The sequence below is a fragment of the Necator americanus genome, chromosome IV, assembly GCF_031761385.1.
Source record: "Necator americanus strain Aroian chromosome IV, whole genome shotgun sequence".
NCBI classification, from domain to species: domain Eukaryota; kingdom Metazoa; phylum Nematoda; class Chromadorea; order Rhabditida; family Ancylostomatidae; genus Necator; species Necator americanus.
This window is the reverse complement of record NC_087374.1, coordinates 2898616-2926507: the sequence shown is the minus strand read 5'-3', so window position 1 is coordinate 2926507 and position 27892 is coordinate 2898616. Positions and strand designations below refer to the sequence as shown.

At 34.8% G+C, this 27892-nt stretch overlaps 1 protein-coding gene across 1 annotated transcript in view; it reads left to right on the top strand.

Annotated features, from left to right (window-relative positions):
* Positions 1-27518, top strand: part of RB195_000248 (uncharacterized protein) — a gene marked incomplete at both ends in the record, with an annotated part of 35351 nt that extends 7833 nt beyond the window's left edge. Inside the window, 9 exons of the mRNA XM_064196485.1 lie at positions 1607-1736; positions 15053-15268; positions 18509-18695; positions 22469-22640; positions 24556-24642; positions 24976-25068; positions 25144-25300; positions 27154-27245; positions 27356-27518. Of these exons, the coding sequence (XP_064052366.1) occupies positions 1607-1736; positions 15053-15268; positions 18509-18695; positions 22469-22640; positions 24556-24642; positions 24976-25068; positions 25144-25300; positions 27154-27245; positions 27356-27518 (1297 nt within the window). The remainder of the gene's footprint in view (positions 1-1606; positions 1737-15052; positions 15269-18508; positions 18696-22468; positions 22641-24555; positions 24643-24975; positions 25069-25143; positions 25301-27153; positions 27246-27355) is intronic.
* Between the last annotated feature and the right edge of the window lie 374 nt (positions 27519-27892).

Below are 27892 nucleotides of genomic sequence, written 5' to 3'. Positions count from 1 at the left end.
CTATAGTGAGAACAATTTTATTCATATATTTGAAATTAAATTAGTTGAAATTAATAAATAGTAGTAAAAATAAATAAAATAGAAAAACTTACGCTATTTAACAGCTAAAAAATTTCTTTCTTATTTCATTATTTTCATTTCTTTGTAGGAAGAGGAAAATACGACGCTTATACAAAATATAATAAAAAATATATAATGTAATATAATAAAATATAAAATATAATGGTATGGGAACGGGTATTCGTCCATAAGCAAGTTCTAGTTTTTTACCTTTGGTCGCTCGAGAGGAAGGGAATATGTCGTAAAATATTATTTATTTTGCTCCAAGGCATTAAAAGAGAAGAACGTTGTGGAAAAAAGATCCAATAACATCGCCAGAAATTTTTCACGAACCTCTGGGACCACTAGGACTTGTTTGTTTGCATTTGTTGATTTGAATTTGTTTGTATTTGTTGATTTTAAGCGATTCTGCTCTAATTCCACTTAGGTTTGCTACGCTTATCATATTAATGTTAATTTAATCGCATCAATGATTCAGGTACTGGCTTGTGACGTTAGGAAGAAAAAAGAATGTTAAAAAATTCTTCAAAAAATATAAAAATTTAATTTAAACACTAAGAAATTTTTGATTGTGCGTGGTGAGGCGTTCCCTTGTAGGGATTCGATAAAATTGTTCCTTCGGGAGGCGGCTTCGATTTTTTTTTCTACGTGGAGCCATCTAAATACCCCGATTTATAAATTTTACACATGTTATTTTTGAAATTCAGCTGTACATGTGGAATTTTGGAACCTTATTTTGAACTTAACCTTAAATTTTAAAGTGGATAAAGGGCAGCTCCGAGTAAAATGCAGAAAATTATTAATTTAAGCTTAAGTGGTCGTTAATGGATCACACATGAATTTCTTTTTTGGATTTTTTTTTTGAATTTTTGATGAGACAACAATTAATCGCAAGGAAGACAATCAAACATAGTTTTCTTAGTCCAAGGACCATTTCTTTTTTGGCAGAAACTTCTGGAAATTCTCTTTTCACTTTTACTAAAAAAATAAATGAATAAATAAATAAATAAATAATAAAAATAATAAATAAACAGTAATAAAAGATAATTAATAAAAAATAAATAAAAAATAATAATATTTAATAAAAATAAATTAATATAAATAAAAAATGGCAAATGGGACTCAGATCCCCTAGTTCAGGGACCATCTTTTCCTCATTTCTTTTTTTTGTTGTTGTAAAAATTGCTGGAAATTCTCTTCTCTCTCTCTTTCTCTCTCCCTCTTTTGCTCATTATCCTCGTCTCATTCTTCTCCCACTTTTTACCTCATTTATCATCCTCCCGTGAAACTCAACGCGACGTCATCGTCGATATGAAGTGGGCGGGGCGTATTTGTGAGCTCTTGCCCCCACATCCTACATCCTACATATCCGTGTGCATACACACACACATAATCGTACAAGAGTTCACGTAGATCAAAACTCAGAACTCGATTCCGCTAAGGCTACGATATTCCTTGCTACCGTACTTCTCGTGCCCGTTATTCGTGTTTAGTCCTCGCTCCATCCGAGGGCTATGACCGCCGAGTACGAGATTTTCGCTCCCAGGTACAGTCGAATTATGTCGGCCATAGATATGGAACGATGTGAATCGCAACGTGACGGCATACTGTATTGTCCGCAACAGGAACCACCCGGCGTCGCATACTATGTACGGAATGTTTATCCGCCGATACAGGTGAGGTGATTTTGAGGAATTTTCCTCCATTTTATTTTACCTCAGCAGAAATTTCCTCCTTTTTTTCGCGTGATTTATGGATCGTCTTCTCATTTTATGTGATTTTTTTTTATCAGAATGTCCTCCATTCTGCAAGGATTCGAGAAAAATAGCTTTTTCCTTTGAGCGCTCGATGTTGTCATGGTTTCATAAACTTCCAAATAAATAATAAATAAGGTCCAAATAATGAAAAAGAACTCGAAGAGAAGAGGAAAGAAAAAAGAAAAAAGAAAAAGAAGAAAAAGAAAAAATTTTTCTTCTCGAAATTTCTTCGTTTTTTAAACGAGAACTGAACGGGAACTAGTCAAACACGTGTGGAAAAAAATCCGGGACAACTGCTCTGAGAGGTTCGAACGTACTCGAGCGGAAAAAAATAATCGTTCACCTCTCTACGTGGGCGAATAAGAAGTGTTCACCTCAGCAGTACTGGAAAAATTTCTACTCTACTATCTCAAAACTTTTTGATTTGATGCAGTATTTAATTTATTTATTATTTATTATCAATTTTTATTTTTTATTATTTATTTATTTCCCGCGTTCTCGGCGGTGGCCGCTGTGGCTGCTGTGTGTTCCTTCTCACTCACGTAACTCAGAGCAACGATCCCCTCCGTCCTCACTCGACGAGGGCCTTAATTTCTAATGAAAATACATGACATTGATTCAAAGATTTTCATGAATAACATATTTTTATTTCGTTGACGATTAGACGAAAAGGGAGTGTCTACGACTAATAATAATAGTAATAATATTAATAATAATAATAATAATAGTAATAATAATAATAATAATAATAATAATAATAATAATAATAATAATAATGCTGAATATTTCCACTAAAGTCTCCACAACCTAATACTAGCGCTAAGACTGTTATGTAAACTTTTCTTTTTTGTGTGTCAGAGTGTCTACGTTTTTTTTTTGATGGATTTTTTTTTATTTCTTTATTTTTTCAATTGTTTGAAATAGGAGTTAATTGAGTAGTTTATTTGGGGCGAAAAAATTCCATATTAAATCCCAAACGTTGAAAGAAATAACACGTCTTCCTGAAATGATTTTTTTTTAATAAAGGAATTATTGTACAAGTTACATTTACATTACAGTTACCGTTTACAGTTCAACGCGGTCAATTCAGTTTCACGTTACGGTAACAGTTTAACGAAATCCATTTTCACTACACAAAAAATATCTTTTTTTTTCTGGCCACTTTTGCGACTATTTGAATATTTTTGCAGACAATATTTAGACATTTTTCCTACTAATTAATTTTTTTTTCTGTACAATCTCTAAAATAAATAAAAATAAATAAATAAGTAAGATCTCTGGCATGTTTATGAGAATGATGTCCGCGAATGTCCAGAAAGTTTATTGGTGTCCAGAAATGCGTTCAAGCGCACCAGCGACACCAGTGTGAAGTGAACTTCTCGTGAATGCTCAGGAAGTGAAAGTCGCTTGATCCACTTTTTGATCCACATTTCCACGAACTGACGTTACTTCAGGATTTTTCAGGGAATTTTTTTTCGTGCATCATTGTGCTTCTACAAATCATAATTACCGTACTCGTGCAGAATTTGTATCAACTTTGCGAGACATAATTTAGATGTATTTTTTCCATTTACATGTTTTTTTCAATTTAGAAATTTTTTTTGTTAGAATTTATTTTTCATGTCCGATACATCATCTCTAAAAAGCTCGACCGTGAACATAGTTCATTTTCCTTCGTTCCTTTCGTTATCTCAATTAAAGTAGCCGAAATTAGAGCTATTTCACTCTACCTTATTTAATTATTTGGTTATTTTTTATTTTAGTTTTCTCGTCTGCTTCATTTATTCATCGATTTTATTCCTTCCTTAAATTGCTTTAAATAGAATCAGAATCTAAGGTTAGGTAAGCGGAAACCTTAAAATCATTTCTCGTTTTCTGCTACAACAAATCACTTCATAATTGATTTTCCCTCTTAAGAAGACGGATCATTGATCCATTTATTGATTGATTCAATTCTCAGACTTGATTCACATTCAAGGTATGTACCCGACGGGAGCTATTACTGTATACAGTTAGCGATCAATAATACCACAGCACAAAACGTAGTAAAACACAGGTGCAGCCGTTCATTTCCTTAAGATTTCGGATTTGTTCCTGGCTGAGTAAATCCTTATGTGACGTAGTAAGAAGCCTGAAAGATCGTGAATATCCAGGGAAGAACTATATCTTAAATATGAGCGCTTAAAACACCACAATACCATTTTTTAATTTCTCATTTTAATGGACCAAACACTGAATGTGAGATTACTAGTGGAAAAAGAAAAAAAAAACCCAAAAATTAAAAAAAAAAAAAAAAAAAAAAAAAAATTTTCCCAAAAAAAAAAAAAAAAAAAAAAAAAAAAAAAAAAAAAAAAAAAAAAATTTTTTTTATTTTTTTAATATTTTTTTTTAATAAAAAAAAATTTTTTTCTCCCCCCCCCAAAAAAAAAAAATAAAAAAAAAAAAAAAAAAAAAAAAAAAAAAAAAAAAATTTTAATATTAAAAAAAAAAAAAAAAAAAAAAAAAAAAAAAAAAAAAAAAAAAAAAAAAAAAAAAAAAAAAAAAATTAGAAAAAAAAAAAAAAAAAAAAAAAAAAAAAAAAAAAAAAAAAAAAAAAAAAAAAAAAAAAAAAAAAAAAAAAAAAAAAAAAAAAAAAAAAAAAAAAAAAAAAAAAAAAAAAAAAAAAAAAAAAAAAAAAAAAAAAAAAAAAAAAAAAAAAAAAAAAAAAAAAAAAAAAAAAAAAAAAAAAAAAAAAAAAAAAAAAAAAAAAAAAAAAAAAAAAAAAAAAAAAAAAAAAAAAAAAAAAAAAAAAAAAAAAAAAAAAAAAAAAAAAAAAAAAAAAAAAAAAAAAAAAAAAAAAAAAAAAAAAAAAAAAAAAAAAAAAAAGAAAAAAAAAAAATTTCAATATGCTAAGCAAATTTTGCTCGTAAAGTGAAAAAAGAAACTGTCCCATATTGTTGAGTAATTTTTGGAAATTCTTAGAAATTTAATCATTTAAATTAATTGAAAGTAAAATTTGTTCGACTGAGTTATCGATTTTATTTGTTTAATATTTGTTTGAAAAGTGCCTTAGCTTTTGGAGATATCATTTTCGCTCACTTTAATGGAGCGCATTTCTTCCAGTTTTTTTTTTAGAAAAAAAAGGAAGTAAACTGCAGATGAGGTTTCGATTTCACCACATTCCTGAATAGTTTGGATCTCGCTTTTTGAATTTTTAATGCAACGAAAAACACCCGGGGCTTGAAATTTGATCGTCGGCAAGAATTAATGCGTCACCGTCACAAATAATGCACCAGTGTTCCATTTGTCGTTTATTTTGCAAAAGTGAGCGCTGAATGGAAGTCGTTTTTTTTTCGCTTTCGGCCTTTTGCAGTTAGAAACATGCACTCTTTGAAAATATTTTCTACAATCCGATTCTATCTTTCTCTATAGGTTTTCAATGCCTCTGACCTCCAAATTTCCCAAAATTTCCTAGGACTTTAAGTTCATGCAACTAAAAAAAATTTATTTGAAAGAAAAATAATCGAAACCCACATTATTTATGGAACGACAAAATTGTTTTCCCTGAAACAGTTTTAGTAGAATTCAAATTTTCCCCAAATCTAAGTGATTCGAGGATTGAAATATAGTTTCTTGAGATTCGTTTGTATCGTGTGCCCTTACAGTCCCATAGATTTTATTTATCCCGAATTAATCTTCGATTTTCGCTGTTAAATCCAGACTATTATTTTTTGTCTTCGATTTAGATAGTTTTGAAGTAGTTTCGAAGCGTATCGTTGAAAAATAAATTTAAAATTTCTGCCAAAATGGAGTTTAGATAGTTCTGCAGTAGTTAAGAAGCCGAAAAGTCCCATCCAGAAATTTTGAATCCTAACTCCAGCATCCAAAATCTGCTCTGTTCTCATTGTTATCGAAACAGCAGCGGTGGTAGCAGCAATAATACGTGTTTTTTAAAATCATAACCCGAACGGGACATCATTTTTGCTCGAAAATTCCATGCTTCCCATAAGAAGACACTTCTCAATGTCGCCTTAATCCCAATATATGTACAGCAATATTATTCCGTCTGGATTAGAGAGATTTCTGGAGAACTACCAGTTAAAGTTTTATGCCTTAAACGATTACTTTTATATATCTGCAGAATGGAATTCGCTATTTTTTCCTATTCTTTATTTTCCTCTTACCTTTAAACCGTATAAATCTTTCAAAAGTTTCGTTTTTGCTTTAGATTTGTATACCCAAACTAATTTAGTTTTGCTTTAGATGTTTTTTTTTGATATATGGAATCTTAGAAAAAAAGATACTGACGACGTAAGCCCCCTATTTACAAAAAATGAAAATTTCTAGAGTTTTGATTTATGGAATTTTAGTTAAAAAAAGATGTTGGTGATCTATAGCCCATATTTACAAAAAAGTGAAATTTTCTAAAGATTTTTCAAAACAAATATTTGTCTAGTGGACGTTTTCATTTCTAAAAAAATAGTAGTGAAATAGACTAGAATATATTATAATGGGTATTTTTATCATATGAAAAACTTTTGCTATATATGTAGAGTCTAATATAGAATCCAGAAAATCATTCCGTCTATAAAATCCTAAAAATCTTTTTCGGAGACGTGTTTTTTAGACTCGAATACATTATAATAAGTCTTTTTTCTCATATAAAATATCTTCAATCACAGTCATAGAGTCCATAGTAAAATCCAGAGAATCATTTCTCCTTAAAACTCCAAAAAATCTTTTTCAGGAACGTGTTTTTTCTCCTGGCGACTCGTATCAAAGACATACATTTGTGATCTTATAGCAAAATTCCGTTCCGTCACCATGGAAACGGTTCTTTTCCCGTTATGAAACTTCACAAATGTGAATCTATGTTTCATTTCATTTCAATTCTTCACAAACCTAATGAATTCCATTTAAATCGTATCACTGGACAGAAATCAGGGAATTTTTCACATAAACAGGAAGTCGTGGATTCTGAGATAAAGGACTCCTACGTGCTCTCTTCATCCCTGGGGGATTTGTTGGCGTTTACCACTTTTTGATAGAGTTTCATCGTAGATTGTTTTCTTATTTGTTTACTTATTCAATTATTTATTCATTTGAAAACACTCATACACCCATGTGTCATAAAACAGAAATAAGAAAGACAAATAATAATAATAATAATAATAATAATAATTTATTTGAACCTTTAGGTGTGTCATAAAATACAAATAAGAAAGACAAATAGTACAAATAATAATAATAATAATAATAATAATAATAATAATAATAATAATAATAATAATAATAATAATAATAATAATAATAATAATAAAAGGAAGAAGAAGAAGAATAAGAATAAGAAGAATAAGAATTTTCTTCTACTTCAAAGAGAGACGTCCATGGTTACTGCTATAAGGCTACAATATATGTTGCAATTCGCTTACGCGTACGCACCAAAATTAAATTCTCTGGAATAGATCCATGCAATTTAGATGTTTGTAGTTTCTACGGGACGATTGATTTTGTGCCCGATGGCTGCACTAGTTAATAGCATCACACGTGCAATTGTGTAGAAGCTTGGCGGTCTTAATTGCCTCCGGCGTGCAACAATACCCTCATATAATCAGGTCAAAAAGCGACTTTTTGATCGAACGACTTTGGTCTGGATAATGAGAGATCCATGCCTAATTGATTGGTTGATTGATTGATTGGTAAAGATGGAATAAGCACTCCAATACTGTACTTACATACTGCTAGGAAAATCGGGGAAAAAAAAGCATAAAATGTGAAGGATAAAGTGTCTGGCCTTAATCAGTCCGCTTCGGATGCGCCACCACGTTCACTTCCATCCAGAATCGTTTACGAACTCTTCCCTAGTTTATACTATTTTAAAACTATACAATTTCGGGGCGCCAACTCATTCATTATAATCCAGAATCGTTGGAGGTTTCGCGAACCCGCTTCTGGCCCATGCAATGACCTTCCCGGACTACCCGATGTACCAAGCCAGTGTTTTTTATCCTCCTAGACAGGTCTGGTAACAATTTATCGACCCCACAAGGGTGAATGAATTGGTTGTTGGCTCCAGGACGATTTCGAACTAACGATCGATCGTGCAGTCACAGTCGAACCCGTTACCGACTGCGCTACGCTGCCCTAATGGAGGCCTCTTATGTGCATATTAAAAATTTTTAGATAAGTTAATTTAGATAAGGGAAGTAGTCTATGATGCTTGGCGACGATGTGATCTTAATCGACGTGGATTCAGCAAAAATTAGACTGATTTTTTTTCATTTCTTCAAATCTCTATTTATCTTTATTATCTTTATTTATTTTTTCTTATTTTTTTAAGCTAAATCTGTTCAGGAACCCATTACCAGCTGCGCCACATCCATCCACCAAAAAAAAAACATCCATAAGATGTAAAAAGTGGTTCATGACTCAAATCAGGCGAAGCTGAAAGTTGCTAACGTTCTTTCGGATGAGGGAAGCACCTTTTCATCACATTTATAGTCCACAAACATCACAACGCGACACGGCTTCCGTGTTTCTCCGACGAAGGTCGATGATGCAGCGGCCGTGAAGCCATAACAAGGAGTTTTAAGAATTTTGACCTTTGCTTCAGACATTGGGGCCAACGACTACTTGGCTTCAAACGAATCTGCCCGACATTTCTGCCTCGAAGATGGGAAAAATGATGCACTCAGCGGCAGCAGAGAGAAAAGAAATCCTCTAATAGTCTAATAACAATAGATGTGCAGAAATAAAAGAAAAATAAGAAATCAAAGAACGAATGTGCAAAGTTTCCTTTTAAATTAAAATTGAAGTGCACTGAAGGGGCGAGAATTAGCAGAAATATTAGTAGAAAAAAAACTGAAACTAAAAAAAAGCACTTGCAACGTCGGTTCGCCAGCAGAGTAGGAGGAGGAGGTATTTTTCCAATAAAATGAGAAAATGAGGCATCGCTCTGCTCCATTCGGCATATTCTGGATTCTGTAATGAGTGTGACAGGCTACCATCTACAAAAAATGTTCTACAAAAATATAGAAAAGTCAACTGCAAAACCAGCATAACAATTGTAATTGTTAAAAAAATATTCAAATTAAATATTTCACTCTTTAAAAAAATTTCACTCTTTCTTTGTTGTGTCGCTGAAAATTTTGGATTTTTTTCTCAATGTTTTAATTGAAAGAGTTTGTTAAAATGAGTAATTTGCAGAATGCACGTGATTAATTCCCATTAATTGCGTGATGCGTGATTAATTGCTCCTAAATTTATTTAGATCCTAACGGGATTTGTAGTTGTAAGGGTGACTTTTTTTAAGATGTTTGAAATTCTTTGAAAAAAAGCGAAAAAAAAAACTAAAATTGAAAAACGTCTTCGAGAAATCAACAACGTGTTCGAAAAATACGAAAAAAAAAACGGCTGAGGTGCAAAAATATATTTATAAAATGCTATCGTACCTCTGTAGAGAAATGATTTAAGCGGAATTTATAGAGATAGTAGAGAAAAAGTGGAAAAAATAATTATAAAAGAATCTTGTGCCAGATCATTTCGTGGTGATCAGAGGATGAACGAGATGTTTGTGAAAGTTTACAGTAGATTCTGGTCATAAAAGGAAAAAAAACAGAGAAAATATCCAATATAAAAAATCCAATATAAATGTAAATATAATAATCTAATAAAGAATAAAATAATATGAAATAATAAGTTTATTTAAGTTCATTGTGCTATTTCATGCAATCCGCACAGCAATTAAGCAGCAGCTGAAAATAAAGCATGGGAAGGAATTTTTGCCATGAGACGGACCAAAGCACAGATCTAAAAAGTCTGAGAAAGGTAGAACAGAGAAAAAAAGGTTTAAACTCTGAAACAATGATACAAAAATCCTCCAGTGCTACCGTAGCACGAATCGTTCAGAACCTTTGTCATATAAAATGGTAATTTTTGATATTTTTACACTGATTGATTGATTTGATCTAATGTTTTTTTTCACAATTTTCATATTTAATCGTTAATTTTCTGAAAATTCATAGGTTTTCAGCTATTTTTCATTTTCAGTTTGTTTTACTATAATTTTTATCTGTTTTTTTCCGTTATTTCAATGAAGTAATAAAATAAGTGATAATAAGTAATAAAATAATAATAAAAAACAATAATGATGGCTCTAGTCTTTATCAATTTTTCCGTTACTTACGCATTTCAATAAAGTAATAAAATAAGTGAAACCGATGAGGAATTTCTAAGAAAAATGTATGTTAACTCCAATTTTTGTTACTTAACTTTTTCTTTTGTCTTGTATTTCTTCAAATTTTGAGGTTTTTGCGATCTGCGTTTTCGATTTCTTGAAGAAAGAAGAATCAATGGTGTCTTTCACGCCCTTAATCCTCAAGGGTTTATTTAGTTATTAGAAAACACCCACGTAAATGCACCATAAAACTGATAATCCTGATTTTTCTCGCGGATTTCTTCCAATAGACAGGGTTCTAAAAGATCTCCAGGAAACACAGGACTCCCACATTCTATATTATTTAGCTCACCACATCCTCTACCAAATAGCGTGAATTTTTTTCAAATTGTGTTTCAAATAAGGAGCCTTAAATACCTAAATTTACACTTGAACGCCAAAGTCCGACTTCATCAAGGTTGCACTGAACGGGAGCCGTGGGCGGTTCTTCAGGAGAATCTCTTTTTTTTTGGTTTGGGATGAAGTTTAGCATTTGAGTGCGTTTCAAAGAACGCGAAAATGCGCGAACTCAGAACCCGTTAATTATTTAGTGTCGAGTTCTTCAGATTTTTGATCCTCTCATCACGCTTCGCTTGAATTATCGCAGAAAAAAAGAGGTACTTCGCCGTGAAATTATCGTATTGACATATGAAGTTCAAAAGACAGACAGTGTTTTTTGATCCTGGGGCTAAACACACTAATGAGTGTTATCCTTTTTCCTTCTTTGTTTTTTATCCTTTTTAGTCTTTTTTTCTGGCGAATAGTTGAAGGCATCACTCCACGAATCAGAGGTGGTACGAATTTCAGGTGGAGTATTCGTATACGGGATCGTAGATTATGGAGAGGTGGGTGATTCCGTCCATTTCTTCCTAATTGCCGTAAAAAACGGCCCGGAAGATGTGTCGCGTGCGCACGGCTGGCGCGCTCCAATCGAACTCGTTGTAGAGAGTAGTGCGCCGGAACGCTCGAAGCCGTATCATCCGGGCCGTTTTTTTACGGGAATTAGGAAGAAATGGACGGAATCATCCCTCCTTCCTCAACCCATCCATAATGAGATCCTTGAAGAGGTCTTACCGCGTGAAAATATGCCGAGTTCACAGTGCTGCGCGAATGGAAAATGATGGTTTTCTGATCCCATGATTCTCCCGCCGACCAATATTCTCCTTAGGTTGTTATGAATTCCATTTGTCCCTCTTTGTTTTTTTTTTGAGAGCTAAAAAAAATTGGGTTTCTGTTTTCTTGTTATGTTAACGAAACGTTTTTGTGAAATTTTATTATTGGCTTCGAAGTTTCACGAAAACATTGTTGGGATAACAAAGTAAACATAGCAAAACCAGTTCCCACTGCCGAGGTTTCAAGGAAAAGTGAGCCTGGAGATAGTTAAAGAATTGAAAAGAATTGGGAATTGAAAAGTTCGACTTTTAATGACTTTTAATTTTGAATTTTTATCTATTTATTTAATTTAATTCTAATTTATTTTTATTTCAGATGTCGTTTTGATTTTTAGTGAGCTGGTTAATAATTCTATAGACTGACATTTCGGCAAAATCTCCTTCTTCGGAGCCTTAAATGGATTGGATTCGATCCACAATCTAAATGGATAGCTAAAGAATTAATCTAATTTAGCTAAGGAATTATTTCGACTAGTTTATGTACATATAGAAACCAAAGTCTGACTCTAATCTGATCTGAGGTCAAATCAAACCATGGATTAGTATATTAGGCAGTATATAGTAGGATGTGACCTCTTTTTGTGTAAGTATATCGCATACGGCCACTGTACCTAGTTTTTAGGATTTTATTGAGTTCTAGAACCGAATGCTGAGTTTTTAGAAAGCTACTGAGTGAGTTGTTAAGTATTTTCAGGATTTTTAGTTTCTGCTTAAGCCGTTGTTATTAGTTGTTAAGTTCCTTCCAGGATTTTCTGTTTCTGCGTCGGTAGTGCATGAGAACTCATTCTGCGATTGTCCCTCACTTTAAACAGAGACACACGAATGTTCTTCTCTACCAATAGACTATTTATTTATTTGCTCATTCATTTTCATTTTTATTTACTTATTCATTTGTTTATTTATTCATTGATTTATTCATATACACCAGTGGTTTCCCTAGAAAGAAGGTAGAAAAAACACTTGGTCTGAGATAGAAATTTTAAAAAATCCGCACCTAATTTATTATTAGTAGAAGATTATTATCGAGGACGAGAAAATATTTTGTTCATCTCAGAAAACTTTTACAGAATACAGAATAGCAGAGATTGTAGGATTAACAATGCACAATTCCAAAGTGAAGCGGGCGTAGCGCAGTCGGCAGGAGGTTCCACTGTGACTACACTATCAATCGATGGTTCGAAACCGCTGCGGTGCCAACCAAGCCTTTCATCCTTCGGGGTTGATAAATTGGTGCCAGACTTGTCTGGGAGGATAAAAGCACTGACTTGATACATCAGATAGCTTCGTGAGTCATTGTACGGGGTACAAAGTCCTCAAAGGATTCTGAATTGAAATGGAATGGCGTTGGCGTAAGTCCTAAGTGGATTAATTGACGCCAGAAACTTTATCCTTCATCCATGGATGATTCATGCGTATGCGCTAGTGAAATCTATTGAATTCCACTAATCTTTCATGGAATTAAAGAAACAAAAGCCAAGACGACGATGTTGTTGACAGATTTTTGATCATTCATGGTCTTCGACTCATTCGACATATTAATAATCCCCTGTGTGTCCAGTTGTTTACAGAAATTCGTAACAAAGATTGCTGTTATTTTGCTGAATGAAATGAAATGAGGAAGCGTTCTAATTTTAAACAACGTGAATCTTGGGAAGACTTTGGATGTGCAGGTAGCAGATGATTTCAATCTTGATAAAATTGAAGCCTTATCCTTATCCGGTGCGGAGACGGATGGGATTTCACCATCTGTTAATTTCTTGGAATAATTTCAATTCCTGAATGAGTATATGGATGCTTAATGTAGCTACGATGGCAGTCAGGAAGCATGGATCATCGTTCCATTAACAGTCCTGGTGGAGTTTCTCCAAGCACGTAAATACGGGTCTCACTAACTCAGGAAATTCGAAGTTAAGTAGAAAGTAAGTAGAAAGAAGTTAAAGTAGAGAAGAGTTTGAGGTCAAGGACGTTAAGGGTCAAGGATTGACGTCTTCCTAAGACTTCAAGTAGAAAAGAGTTTAAGGTCAAGGACGTTACAGTAATCTGGATCTGGAAATATCTACTTTTTTTTCGATGACTCAACGAGTGAGTGGGCCATTAATTAGAAATCGTTAATCCAGTTTTCCAGCTGAGAGAAGCAGTTTTTTTTACATCCAGGGAATCCACAGAATCCAGATTACTGTAACGTCATTGACCTCGAACTCTTTTCTACTTGAACCATAACCAATTCTCAATAATGTTTTTATTTACTATTTGTTTTTTTTGATGACTCAACGAGTGAGTGAATGACTACATCCTGAATACAGTCCCTGTATTGAGAATCACCTCAGTAATCTGAGGCTAAGTATGTATGGTTGCTAAGATTTCCCACGTATCTCCGTCATCCATGTTTTGTTTTCCGTTTCGGACCTAAATTGTGATGTGTGAAACAGAGCCAGCGGACCAAGCGAGGGACCAACGAGGTAACCGTAGCCACCGTGAATAAATCGATTACCTTCCATAGAGACTTCTTCTAATATTGAAATTTGTGGCTAATCAGAAGATGACGTCAAGACGTCGAGATCCGAATCCATAGAGTTATCTTCGTAATCAAGAAGCCCCAAATAGCGCATATTTCCGGGAGTAGAAATGCAGAGATCCAGTGAATTCATATGAATCTGTGGATGAACACACCAGTAAAAATGTATGAGCACAAATATACAGGTTACACCTACCTTCTGCCTCTCCTGCTCCTGACGGACTCGTCTGTTCCAGGTTAAAGGCATCACTCCACGAATCTGAGTTGCTAGGGATTTCAGGTGGAGGTATTCGTATACGGAGAGATCGTAGACCATGGAAAGGCGGGTGATTCCGTCCATTTCTTCCTACTTGCCGTAAAAAACGGCCCGGAAGATACGACTTCCTAAACGGGATCGTAGATTGAGGAGAGGGAGCTGATTCCTTCGGTCCGGAAGATGCGGCACGTGCACAATGCTGGCGCGCTCCAGTCGTATTCGTTGTGGAAAATGGCGCACCGGAACGCTCGTAGTCGTGTCTTCCGGGCCGTTTTTTCACGGCAATTAGGAAGAAATGGACGGAATCACCACCCTTCTCTATAATCCATGATCCCGTTTAGGAACTCTCCACCTGAAATCCGCATCACCCCAGATGTCTTTAAGTTGTTCATAAAAAACCATTTGTTAGTTACTGACATTGAAAAGTTTCCAAATTCTCCATACTTCCTATAACTAATTGGTTAACTTTTTCCGATTTCGATTATTCGATTTGTATGAAACTGCTAAAAATGTGAGACCGAAAAAAAGGACACCAGTTGGACTTCACCGAACTTTTTCTCAATAGAATCCTTTTTACATTTTTTAAGAAAATACTGTCCTGTATTTACTGCAATTGTTCAATTCAATGTTCAATAAAATTTATTAGTACTATATTTAATATTACTATGTTTTATTAATTTATTGTGTAATACTGTATTGTACTTTAAAATACTCCGAAAATGATGGTTGATTTGACATTAGCCCGAAAAGAATAGAAATTAGGTTTAAAAAATTAAATTAAAATTTAAAAATAAAATTATCGTTGATAATGTCAAATTATGGCTTTTTTTTCTCACTTTATTCGATCAGAATTCTGAGATTATCACTACTGATTCTTTGCAATCAAAAAAAAAAGCTTCAGAAATAAGAACAAAGTTTAAAAAAAGATTAAATTAAGGTAAAAAAATAAAATGATGGTTCTTGATGACCATTATTTTATTTTTTAAAAATTAAAAAAAGAAAAGAAAAGAAATTATGATTTTTCTCCCGGTTATTCTCATCAGTTCTTGAGGATTCGGTGATAACGCTGCTAACGCTGATTTCATTGGGATTGTTAAGGAACTCCAACCGAAGGTCCTGTTGGTCGTCGTCGTGTTCGTCCTATGCTTTGTCGTTGGTGTATGTGGGAATTCCTCGATCCTGACGCTTATTCGTGGAGTGATGGCGGATCGAAGGGTGCGCACACGTCGACAGGGAGATAATGCTATTCTCTATATTGCTGCACTATGTGTCTGTGATTTTTTGATGAGCCTCAGTCTTCCACCAGCTATTCTGGTAAGTCCTCAGTTTTTTTTGCATTTTTTTTTTGTTTTTAAGAAGCTTAAGTGAGACTAAAAAAGTACTAGGGGAAAAATTTGAAATTTTAGAGCCTTAGGTAAGATAGAAAAAGAGATGGTAGAAAGAGAAAAATAAAGAAAATGGTAGAAAGAGAAAAATGTCTGAAAAGGATGTATTTACTCTGTTTATCCCCCCTCCCTTTTTTTTCTCTTAAAATACGCAGTTTTTTGTTGCAGAAACCTTTCATTAAAAATTAATAAGTGAGCGAACATAAAATCACCGTACGTCTCATCAGTTTTGTAGACGTGTGTGGGATGTTGTTTATCGGGGGGATTTGCAGGGAAAACAACAATATCGGCCTAATGACAGATACATATGTTTTTGCTTACGGTCATAGGGAGATTTTGTAGAAGGGAAGAAGTGAAGAAAACTGATAGTATTTGGAACAAAAAAAAAGAAAGGAAGAAAAATTTGAAAAGGAAATATTGTAAAAAAAAAGTTCCGGAAACGTTCCTGTACAGTAAAAAGAACAAGAAATTTTTATAAAAACACAGAAGTTTTCGAACTCAAAGAAGCAATTCTAATCTAATTTGAAATTCACATCGTTTGCACGTGCAAATACGGTTCACTTGGATTTGTAGTCTTGAATTTCATGGAATTCTGCTTAACAATTCCTAACTTTCATATATTGCAGGTGGGAGGCGAGAGACTTCCTGCGATTTGTGTTTTTAATCCCTGAATTTTTTGATGTTTCAATTTGGTGTGACGGAGAAAAAGCAGTAAAAGAAAAAATCGGTTCAAAGGAAAAAAGACTAAGATAAACCGCTGCCTAACTTCTTCTCCAATACGCCTAGAATTTGTTTTCTTTAATTGAACCGGACATTATTTTTTGGTTATTATACTTTTACACCCAAATTTGATGTGTTTATATGAAAAGAAAAATTGTAAAAGAAGTAAATTTAAATTGGGATTAGAATTTTTTCTTTGAACTCTTTGAAATATTCTGAAAGAAATTTTGTGAAGCTTGAACAAATTGAATAGTTTTTGAGTACTTGTGAAATCTGCTGCAGAAGCGGAAGCTTTCAGACGACGTGCGTAATCCCGAAACGCATAGTTTTACAGCAATTTCTTGGTTTTTCCGAAGTAATTTTTGAAAAAAGAACCTCTTATTTTTCCTGGTTTTTTTTTTAAAGAAAAATTAACTGCGCCGTACATAATCTAAATAGGTCTAATCCATAGAAATCACAAAGATAAGTGTTAAAAAGAAGTAAATCCTAAAACTGTTCAGACAGGAAACTCAAAAAAGATATTTGTGGTTTATTTGATCCTATCGGCAGTGCATTCGCTTCTCACTGCTGAAGTCAAGAAAAAAATTCTTCCAGAATTCATTAAATAGCTTGTAAAACGAAGCGAAGATAATTTCCATAAAAAATTCCATATTACGTCAGTTTGCTCTCAAGTCTCTGAATGCTGCAATATGTAATGAAATCCCAACATTAATCCAATCCAACATCCATAAGGATCATTTTTTTTTCGGACCTCTTTGCGCTTGCAATCTGGTCACCCGCTGCAAATTTAAACAGTTCAGATTTTCCTCCTGAAACACTAAAACGTTGGTGTTTACAAATTGCGAGTTTTATTCTACTATACCTAAATATATTGGAATATCAATGTTAATATCAATAATTCACACTGAAAAAATAGTAAACGAATCGGAAGAAATAGTATCCGTAAAATAATGGAGTGGTTCTATTTCACATAAAGAACTTTCAGAATTTTTTTTCTTGTTCACATCTTCATTTTCTGCTTCCTGGATCATCTCGAAAAGGGATAATCTAGCTGTAAAATCAGTAGTAACCTTGATCAAATACCATCCAAGGTAATGGACCACTGATTTTTTTACCCATCAGAAAAAACCTGATCACAACAAATTACGTTGAGTTCCACGGAATTTTCATAGTTTTTTTTTCTTTCTTCCTCATCAATTCCGTTTGCATTCGAGTTCTTCAAAAGGTCGAAAGAAGGGAAAGAATCGGAAAAATTTGGTTCTGGCAGTGTTCTCTGCACTCGTTTCGTGCGCCTTTTCTGCAAATTCGCTACGCTAAAAATTTAGCGCAGAAAGTTTCCTGCAAATAAATGTGGAAATATCAGTCGAATTTCCAGGAAGATTTGTCAGTTTCAGCTTCATGTGATTTTTGTTGACGTTATAAACCGAGTCAGTTTTGACAATAAGCACTTTCTGACATATCTCCAGTTATTTTTGTTTCCGTAGAGAAGCTTTAAAATGTTTGTGTTTTCGATTTTGTCAACTATTTTTAGTTTTAAAGCGTTAACGCTCTATAAAGAACAGTGGAAATTTGAACTTGCGATGCGATTCATTTCCACCATTCATGGATTGAAAATTTTCCCCTCTTTCTCGTTTGATCATCTTGACTCCCGTTGTTCATCGATTCGTTCGAGCAAAGGCTAGCAATACTTCCATTTTTCTGGATCGTGTGCGAAATTCGCGCGCAGAAATTTCTCCTTCCGTTTCCCCTTTTTTTCATTCGTTAATGACAGATCCGTGATAAATTCATTATCGTTGCTTTTTTATACATTTCCTGAAGTTCACCGCTCTTGGTGGACCTGTACGAGTTTCTTTCTGCATTTGGTCACTCCGAACATATTTTGCCCTCGAGAAACCTTGAACTGGAACCACTCTGAGATCAATATTTCTAATCGAAAAAACTGAAGGAAGGAAAAGAGGATGCAGAGGGGGTTAGGGTGGGCTAAACTTCTGGAAGAAAAATGCCTACATTTTCTCTTACATCATATCTTCTTGTTTCTTAGGCTTAGCCTCACCGTTGAACCTTAGCGTTGGCCCTTATCGATGTGACCTTATGGCATTAGCATTTTTTTTCAAAAAATGAAGCTTTTTAAACTATTTCAAATTTTTTAAATGAGACTTTTTAAAATTCTTTCAAATTTTTTAAATGAGAATTCTTTGAAAAGAGAGATGATCTGTTTTTTTTTCTCTCGATGGAGGTGCAATAAAATGCAGAGGTGGAAGTGTTTGGAGATGATTACCTTTTAGAAATTCCCCTTCACTTTCTATTTTTATTTTCTGTTGCGTATTCTTATTATTTTCTTTATTTTCTGTCTCTGCCTAATCCTTGTAAACATTTCTCAGATGGCTTGAAAAGTCCACGAGAAAATTGAGAAAATAGTGTTAGTTAGAGGGTGAATGCGTCTTTTCAGGACAGTGTGATCGGTTTCTGGATTTTTGGCACATGGATGTGTAAACTCCATCATGTATGCGGATCCGTCGGCCGGATAGTGTCCACATTTTTGATCACCGCTATGAGTTTCGATCGATACGTGGCCGTATGTCGTCCGCATCACACGTATCTACGAAGCAGATCATTTGTTCTCGGAGTCATATGTTGTAAGTTTCATCGTGGATATCATGAGCATATATAACTAGTAAATATCCTTATACGCTCGGTGAAAGCAAATAATAGAACTCATTAGGAAATACATACAACTCATTAGATCTCCGCATGTTCTGTATCGGAGATCTCGGATGCTCTTTATTTTCTATGTACGCATGCATTTTATTATGCGAAAAACATTCATTATCCGTAATTTTTCATGCATGGTGTTAGAGAAAAACAGCGCTGTGGAATGTCTCTTCGGCATGGATGAGCTCAGTCTCTCAATCGGGGATCAGCCCTTTGAGTCGTGGAGCGTCCACGAAAATTGATTGATCCGATCAGTATCCCATGTAATCTCACTGATCAAATTTGATGAGATTTTAAAAAATGCATAGTTCTTAAATTATGTGGGTCGTACATCGTAGTTTTACAAAAATGGCGTTACGATAAGAAACCAAAAAGGGGTAAAGCTTAATAATCAGAAGGAGCTTTGAGCTCTACCGGGAAAACAGGCAAGATCGAATTTCTTTCCGGACAAATTTTTTAAAACCAAGTTTTTCATTCATGAAAGATTATTTTTTTCATTTTTTGAAGTCACTTAAAGTCGCTTTATTTTTAAGTTTTCAAGCTAAGTCACTGTGTTGCTCAAGAAACAAAAATGAAACAACGTTAAATTCCACAAATTCCACAGTATGTGTAGAGTAGTGATTTATATTTGTTAGGGAGATTTATTTCTGCCTCGAAACTAATTCGTAAATGAAAGTTAAATAGGTAAAAGTAAAAGTAAGTAAACGATATGATGATTGGGCTGCAACTTAAACCTCTTGTCTTCTAGGATTGGCAGCTTATTAGAGATCCTAACGAAATTTTAAAACATTTTCTTGTGTCTCATGAATAGGTTCCACAGGACCCTTATTTATTTATTTATTTATTTATTTATTACGCTCAAAGGCGTGCCCAGAGTAAGAGGCAAGGAATAAATACAAATAAACAAGAATAAACTAACAATAAATAACGATAACTTATTAGGTTCCTATTTACTAACAGAGGTGAAACATGGAACTGCCATGTATAAATGAAGCTCAAAAAGTAGATTTTTGAGTTGCCCTGTAATAAAGCGATCGGGGATGCGATTGTTTTCTATAAATCCCGCGAAACGGGAAAAATTTCCTTATCCCAACAACACTACAGGCTCACATCCATTATCTTCCCATAAAAAGACAGAAATTTATGTTTATTTTTCTCAAAGATACTTTGAGATGAATGAAGTGAAGGGGAATTCAAACATCCTCACAAGATGCAAGCATCTATTCGATCTTTTATCTTCTATCTACTTTTTCCCCTTTAATCAGGAAGCAAATCTATCTGTTCTATCCTCTACCAATGGGTTCAGAAAGCAATACATATTGCCGTCAAAACAGAGCATGGTTTGGAGCAGCTGAAACAGTAGGGCTACTAAAAACCTTATTATTTATACGTCTCTATAGCGGCTCACCTGTACGTCCGGTCCTATTTTATTTTTATATTTTTATATTTGTATTTATTCGTTATATTTTTATTCTTAAAAGAACTTATAAGCTTTGTGAAAATGGCCTCACTTCGAGTAATCCAAGTGACTTTGAAAGGAGGCCTATAATAGATGGCATTTGAGCCCTATAGATAGAATTTCTTGGCCACTTAGCATAGCCCTGAACTAACTGCATAGATATTTCCTTGTCCACATCAGTAGTCGTAACAGCTTCCTCAAACAATTTTGCACTACGATGTGAATGCCCGTACTGTGATGCTTTCGACGTTATGTCATTTTATATGAACGTTTAAAAAGACGTCGCGATGCAGAATGTTCTCGAATCAATCAACGAGCACTAGGCGTTAAATCGGTACGGATTGAGCATTGTGCAGTTGATGAACGAGTGCCTAAATTGCTCTATTTTCCAATGTTCAGAACAGTACTACCAACAACTTAGGGCCCAAATGCTGTAACTCACTTTCGCCTTTGTTTCAATGTCCGAAATCGAAAAGGCTACCGTACTGGACAGAAAACCACTGCTGTATTATCGTAAAATAGATGATTGTTTGCCCAACAAAGGAAGAATTGGACACATGATTCAATCTTTTCAATCCCCAGCAGTGTCCGCACATTAAGTTCAGAAGGGAGAAACCGATAGACAACTGAGTGGCTTTTCTGAATGTGCACATTTACTTACGGAATGGGATATGGAAGACTAAATGGAATGTATCGGAAATCCAGTGGCAAAAACATCTCAATCCATCATCTTTCAGCGCATCACAGCCAAATGAAAAAAAATCCGTTATAGGTGACATGTACAGGACGGCGGCGAGAGTGGTACTGAGTAGCCGGGGAAGGATCTTTTTTCCATAATTAAACCTACCGTATTAAGTTGTTGAACTAAGCGTAAGTAGATTCTAAATTTGCCAGCATTGAATTTCTACGTTGCTATTTTTTGTAGTTGAAGCTACAAAAAATCTCTACAACTATAATGTTGACTACATTCTTCGGAATGTATTGACATTGAGATCAAAGATAAGATCTTTTGCTACTGCAAACTTCTTACGTAATACTTCTTTTGCACAGCACATACCTCAGAGCATCACTGGAAGCGTAATACATAGGGAAGAAAGGGAAAGGGAAGAATAACGGATCAATGATGAAGTCACTTTGCGCTACACACTGAGTCCCACCGAGAAGCGTCAAACACTTTTCCTCTATTTTTTCCAACAAAAGCAAGGATAAGTATTATGCTTATTATTTCGAGAATATTAACTAGAAAAAAGTAATTGTATAAATACAATAACTGACTGTAACTCTCAATCAGCAACTTAACAAAATCCATTTCTTGTCTGACAACAGTGAACAGCACTTCCGGGGGCAAAAAGCTAAAAATTTCTTTCTCCAACAACTTTTACTCATTCGTCTCATATTTCATAAAATGCTGATTATTCAGGACATCGGTGAAGTTTAACTTCAAAAAACTGGAAAAGTATTATCTGAAGAAGAAAATGGACCGCCTGCACAAGAATTCGTAGACGTCGCCCTACGCCACCAGTTTTTTTTTTACTGACATTGTCGACTTGCTGTGTTTGGCTGTTGGTTCTAACGTAGCGTAAAGTTTTTAAAAAAATTTAGAAAATCTTTAACTATTCATATTTTCTAAACCTAAGGAAAACCAAAGTCTGGAACTAGAGTTTACGTTACAGAAACTTTATTGATTATTTACGTTATTTACCATTGAGTAGTAGTAAAAAAAAACAAAATTATAGTGAGATGTATCAGTCCGCGCTAACCCAACCCAACATCCATCGGTGCTTTTTTGTGGACTTTGTACAATAAAGGAAATCCACAGATAGCAAACTCCAAAAGAGGGGCTAAATATTTTAGTTAAGTGAGCTCAGAAGTGAACTTCTACGAGGAAACGACCTCTTCAAAATTGGCTAATAATTATTTCATTCAAAGAAACCGGAAAATAGTCAAAATTGCTTTCCTCCTAATCCTAATGTCCAAATTGAAGGAAAACATGTGCTGCAGCCAGTTTTTTTCGATTGTTGATTAGCGAATCGTCCTGGAAAAAAAGAGATGTACAGTAAGAATAATATAAATAAAATAATAATATATACAATATAATAATACACAGAGTATAAAATATAAGAATATGCGGAAATAAAGAAAAAAATATAAAGAAATATGCATAAAAATTGAGAAATTACTTCGAAACGTGTCCTTAACTGAACAATTATTGATCAGTTCTATTTCTCCTTCGTTTAGGCTTATCCGTGCTTGCCTTCTTCCTGTTACTTCCAATGCTTACGTATGCTAGAGCAAAAGAAATGGTCCTACATGAGCTGAAAGCTATGGATAGCTATAATATCACAAGGGTTCGTGTCTTCAAGTGTTCGGATATGATGCCGCCTGCTATTTTTTACTGGTTCACCTCAACGTAAGTGTTTTCCTGAATATTTGTGTTTTGTAACGCGCCCTTTCACCGCTTTGGCCTCCTTTGACTCGAGAAAATAGCACTTAGCAAACAAGGATACCCATTTACAAGCAGGGGTTAGAGTTTAAACTAGGATTTTGACGGATAATTGGGTTGGATTCTAATTTTGAAAAAATCTGACTCAAACAAAATGTGTTTCTCTTTTTTTCTTTTCTTTTTTGATGTATCATAAGTGTATTTGAGTAAATTTGAAAAAATTTTGGCCACTGCTCGAAAATTTCTTGCACGTAACCCTCGTAGTTACCTCGTCAAAGAAGGATCTATAGGGGCTACGACACGACCGTAAGCTCATTTGACAGCGAACGGGTTCTTATAAGCATATGGACAGAATAAAATAACACGGGAAATGACTACTCAACGGAAGGCACATCAGTAAAACCCCGCCAGGACACCTGACATCCATTTTTTCAATGAGAACTTGACATAAATCGAATTGAAATTAATTAAATTTAACTTCACACAAGTTTAAGGAGGAACCGACCGACCATAGTTCCGATTTTTCCTCATATTCCCTTAGCTGCTAGAGAACCAAATTCAAAACTTTAGGATTAAATTAAAAAATTAAATGGATGAATGAATTTAATGATTTAAAACCTAGTTCAGTACTACGAAAATGAATGTGATTTTTTTGCTTTTCCATAGAAAAACTTTGATTCGCTTCCATTCGAGTCGCAAACACTAGGAAAAATGTGGTATTTTTCTCGTCTTTTTTTCAATCATACTGTCTTTCTATGGTTATTTTTTGATGCAAATAGCCATTATCTGCCATTATTCTCGTACCCATACTTATCATATCATTATCTCATCCATATTTAAATTAAATTTAAAAATTAAGGTTTCAAACAAAGAATTAAACAATAATTTAAAATTAAAATTTAAAATTAAAATAATAACAGTTAAATTTTAAAATTAAAATAAAAAATTGAATAATAATTCAAAATTAAAATAAAAAATAAATGGATGATTATCCTTTTGTAATTTTTTTTGAGACATCCACTTTTTTGTGAGACACTGTACGTTTTAAAGCTTGAGTCCTGTAAGAGTATAAGTTCATAAGTGCTTCGCAGCTTCACTCACTGTACCTGGTCTTATCATAATAGGCGTTTCATTCGGCTCACAAAAGATACAACACCGCTACTTGTGTCTTGTGTCCCAAAATCCGTCGCAAACTTCTTGGAAGTGAGCAAAATTAAGTTTTGAAAATATCATTCGAAAGTAAGTGAGCTGCTAATTTCAAATATACTTCGAACCTACCATTGACAGAAGGTGTCGACCTGAAAAACTAGCAAGGTTTTCTTTGCAAGCTTTAATTGCTTTCCGCGGAAATCCCTCATCTATATTTTTGGTTCTGAAATTTCAATCGTTTTCTTAAATTGAGGGAAGTACTCGTCGAAGATCAATAAAATGCCATACTTTCCATAGAACATCGGAGTAGCGAGGTGTCCACTATAGAAAATAATACTAATGGTGTCAGTTTTTGCCGGAAACGGCAACGTTTTTCGACAAAATATTAGTGTTTTCTAGTCAAAACGACCCGAAGCTCGATTCTCGGCACGGTATAGCTAGCGGCTGGAATCTAGATAGGACCACCGCAAACCACCGCAAACCGCAGCGATGAGTGACGCTAGTAAGGGTCCCCTCTCGATTCTAACCGTTACGCTTCACCGCACCGCTTCGAGCGCTCGCTTACGCAACTGCGATCCAGCTTCATGCCGTTCCGATCCGACTCTATTCTGGTGATACATGCGTGTTTGCTCTTCTTGAACCTAGCATCTGCTTATAGCAAAAAAAAATGATACTGGAGTGTAAACAGCTGTTTACACTGATCTGTAGGTGATCTTCTACTAATAAATTTTAGGACGTTCATTCTTGGTTACGTTGTGCCTCTGATTCTTATTATATATTTCAATTGGAAGCTTATTCGAAAGCTATACGTTCACAAGAGGTACGTTATGTTCCATATGTTCTTTATTGCACCATACTGGGAATGAAATTTAAAAAATTGACAAACTAAAAGTATAAAATTTTTTACGCATCATATTTATTTAATTATTTATTGAAAACACCTGTGGTCCTAACGCCATTGAAGAACGGCGCAACAAAACAAGATGGACGACAGAACAATTCACTTTAGAATTTCGCCTGAAATCTTAAAAAATTAACAAACTAAAACCATATTATTTTTAACGCACCAATATTAGAAATAAAATAACTTACCTAGACTGTACCAGCTTATTTGTACCGCATCAACAATATATTTAGCTAATTTTCCCTTCAGGATCCTTCCACGTTCGGCAATTCCGTTACGGAGAGTCGTTATGTACACGGTGTTGATAGCCGCTGTTTATTTTGTTTGCTGGACTCCGTATTGGTTAGTATTATGTGTCAGATTTGATCTACTTCCATAAGGTTAAGAATGAGATAATCCGTTGTTTCTATTTCACAGGTTTTCTGTCCTTTACGCAATTATAATGTCGCTTGCTGGTCTACCAACAACCACTAGTGAACTGCTTCTATTCGTGATCTATTGTGTTCATTTACTTCCATATTTCGGAAGTTCATCAAATTGGATCCTCTATGGACTTCTTAATACTCAATTACAGGTACATACAGTTAAATTCCCTCGTGCCTGGACTCTCACACATGATATCTCATCCAAACTTCCATCACGATTCATTTAGTTGGAGAGCACGCGAATATTCTCCTGTGATAAATTGAATAATAAGATCTTATTGCTAACTGAAAAAAAATTCTGGAACAGAAATTCTGGAATGGAAACGCGGAATCGCCTGCGAGATATCGCAAATGCCAAACTCGACTATAATTTTACAACAACTTCATCCTGACATTCTGACAAATTTAAGAAAATGCAGGCGGTAGTCCTTGACCGTCACCTTGCTAATAATAGCTGGTTTTAGACGAGTGTCTTTAGACCTTAATCATGTCGAAATGTGAACTGTAGGGTTTAAAATAGTCTGACCAATCCAGAAATGTATAAAACTATGTGCTGACAATGACATACAGGCTGCTCCGTTAGAATCCGAACAAAAATGTGTTCTGCACAACGTTGTTTATTTAAGCCAACATACAAAGATACCACGAAATACTATTCCGGGGTGATTCCGTCCATTTCTTCCCGTAATCGTCGTAAAAAAACGGCCCGGAAGATGCGACGCGTGCACAAGGCTGGTGCGCTCCAATCGAACTCCCTGTAGAAAGTAGTGCGCCAGAACGCCTGAAGCCGTATCTTCCGGGCCGTTTTTTATGGTAATTAAGAAGAAATGGACGGAATCCATAATCCTCTCCGTAATCTACGATCCACTATGCGAATACTACACCTGAGATCCGTACCACCTCAGATTCGTGCTGGCTTTAAGTATCGTTCTAAAGTGTGAGCGCCCTGTCTCTAACTGATCGTGGTTCATGGCAGTGAACCATCCCTTGATAGCACCACGGGGAGAGTTGACGTTAGTGTTCCTGGACATGTTGGTTTCCGTCTTTAACTTGATCGTAGTAGTTCAGACGGTTTAGGTCGGTGTCGTGCTCCAGGTCTGCTCCAAACACCTGCAACACAGAGTAAGGGAGTAGGCTTTTATGTAGGCAAGCGCGCGAATGCTACCGTAGGACGGTGCCCGCGGCGATTTTCACGTCGTTGCGGCGTTTGGGGAAGTCGTGCACAGGTGCGGAAGTCGGAACTGTTAGGAGGCCAAAGGTCATTCGACCAGTTCTAATTCTTTTGAACTTGATGGCCACTGAGAGCATTTGACGGACCATAGGAACGCGAGAGTATATCTGAGACCTTTTGAGGGTATATCTTGAGCGATCCAGTGGACGATCATACCTAGGTGATCACAGTATCCGGAGCGGATCCTCGTGCCTGCCCAAACCAAGCCGTTCGCATTTCGGATGATCCCTAGAGTCTTTGATGATTCCTGCATTTTGCATTCTGCATTTTTCTCACCGGAGAGCCGTCCTCGGATTTCTGGTAAACTGTATATTTCTTCGCTAAGTCGGGTAGAGTCGATCTCAGGTCCCCTAAGTCCCCTAAGAATTAAATTTCTGCGGACGTTCGCTGCTGACACAAAGGGTTTCTATAATTCCCGCTCCTCTGGCCTAATTAATGTTGACGAGCTCAACCATTCTGAAGTCAATGAACGTCTTATGGATATATTTAGCTAACCTCCGTGCCAATTAGTGCCTATTCCTGAATTCAAATATATGTAGCTACGAATACAATTTTGTCCGGGTTCTAACGGTGTACCCTGTAGATGTCATGCTGCTAATGAAAATCACGTCCTGTGCCCGTAAATACAATAATATGTTGGGACTTCTAAACTCATAGCGAATCAAAAATTTACAAAATTCATAAATTCATAACTTCTTCTCGGCTCATACAACTAAAGACTAAATTCCAAGCGCAACCTCTTCTTTTTTTCATTATCCAGTGATTTTTCAGATGAAAGGTGAAAATTCGTCGAATGATGACCACATGAGCATTATCACAATGGTGAACACAAATAATCACAATTCGGAATTGAGGCCACCAAGGTGGGTTGACTTGACCTCAAGACCTCATTTTTTGCCCAACTTGGCTTTGTGGGAAAAAACTTTATTTTTTATCTTTATTTTGAAAAAACTTTTAAAAAATGATTCTTTAGACCAACAAATCGGAACGTGGCTGATTTCCCGAAATCATACGTGGACGATTCAACACAAAGTATAGTACGATATACGAATCTGAATGGAAATCCACCTTTGCTACAAAGTCAATCGGAAACGAGTATGCGATTCTACCAGGAAACAGAACAAACACTTTTATAGATTCATAACCTTGAAAAAAAAGAGCAAGGATAATTATGGGCGTCGGATTCGTTTCGATTGTATATGTGCCTTAACGTTTTTTTTTCCTCATTCTCTATCCGAGTAATCTATAATCCTTAACCTTTTTTTTCTTCTTTCTCCTTCTTCTTTTCCATTCTTCTTTTATCTATTTTATTGATAGAATCGTGGATGCGCAAATTACAAATCGATCTCCGGCTAAATATCCAAAGCACCTCCTCTTCTATCCATCTTCTATCTTCTTAGGTTATTTTTAGAAAATACTATTCACAGTAAAAAAAAAGCGCATCACCTTTTTGTAAGGACCGATACGAGAGCTGGCATCAAAATACAGAATTTCCCATTAAAAACGACTA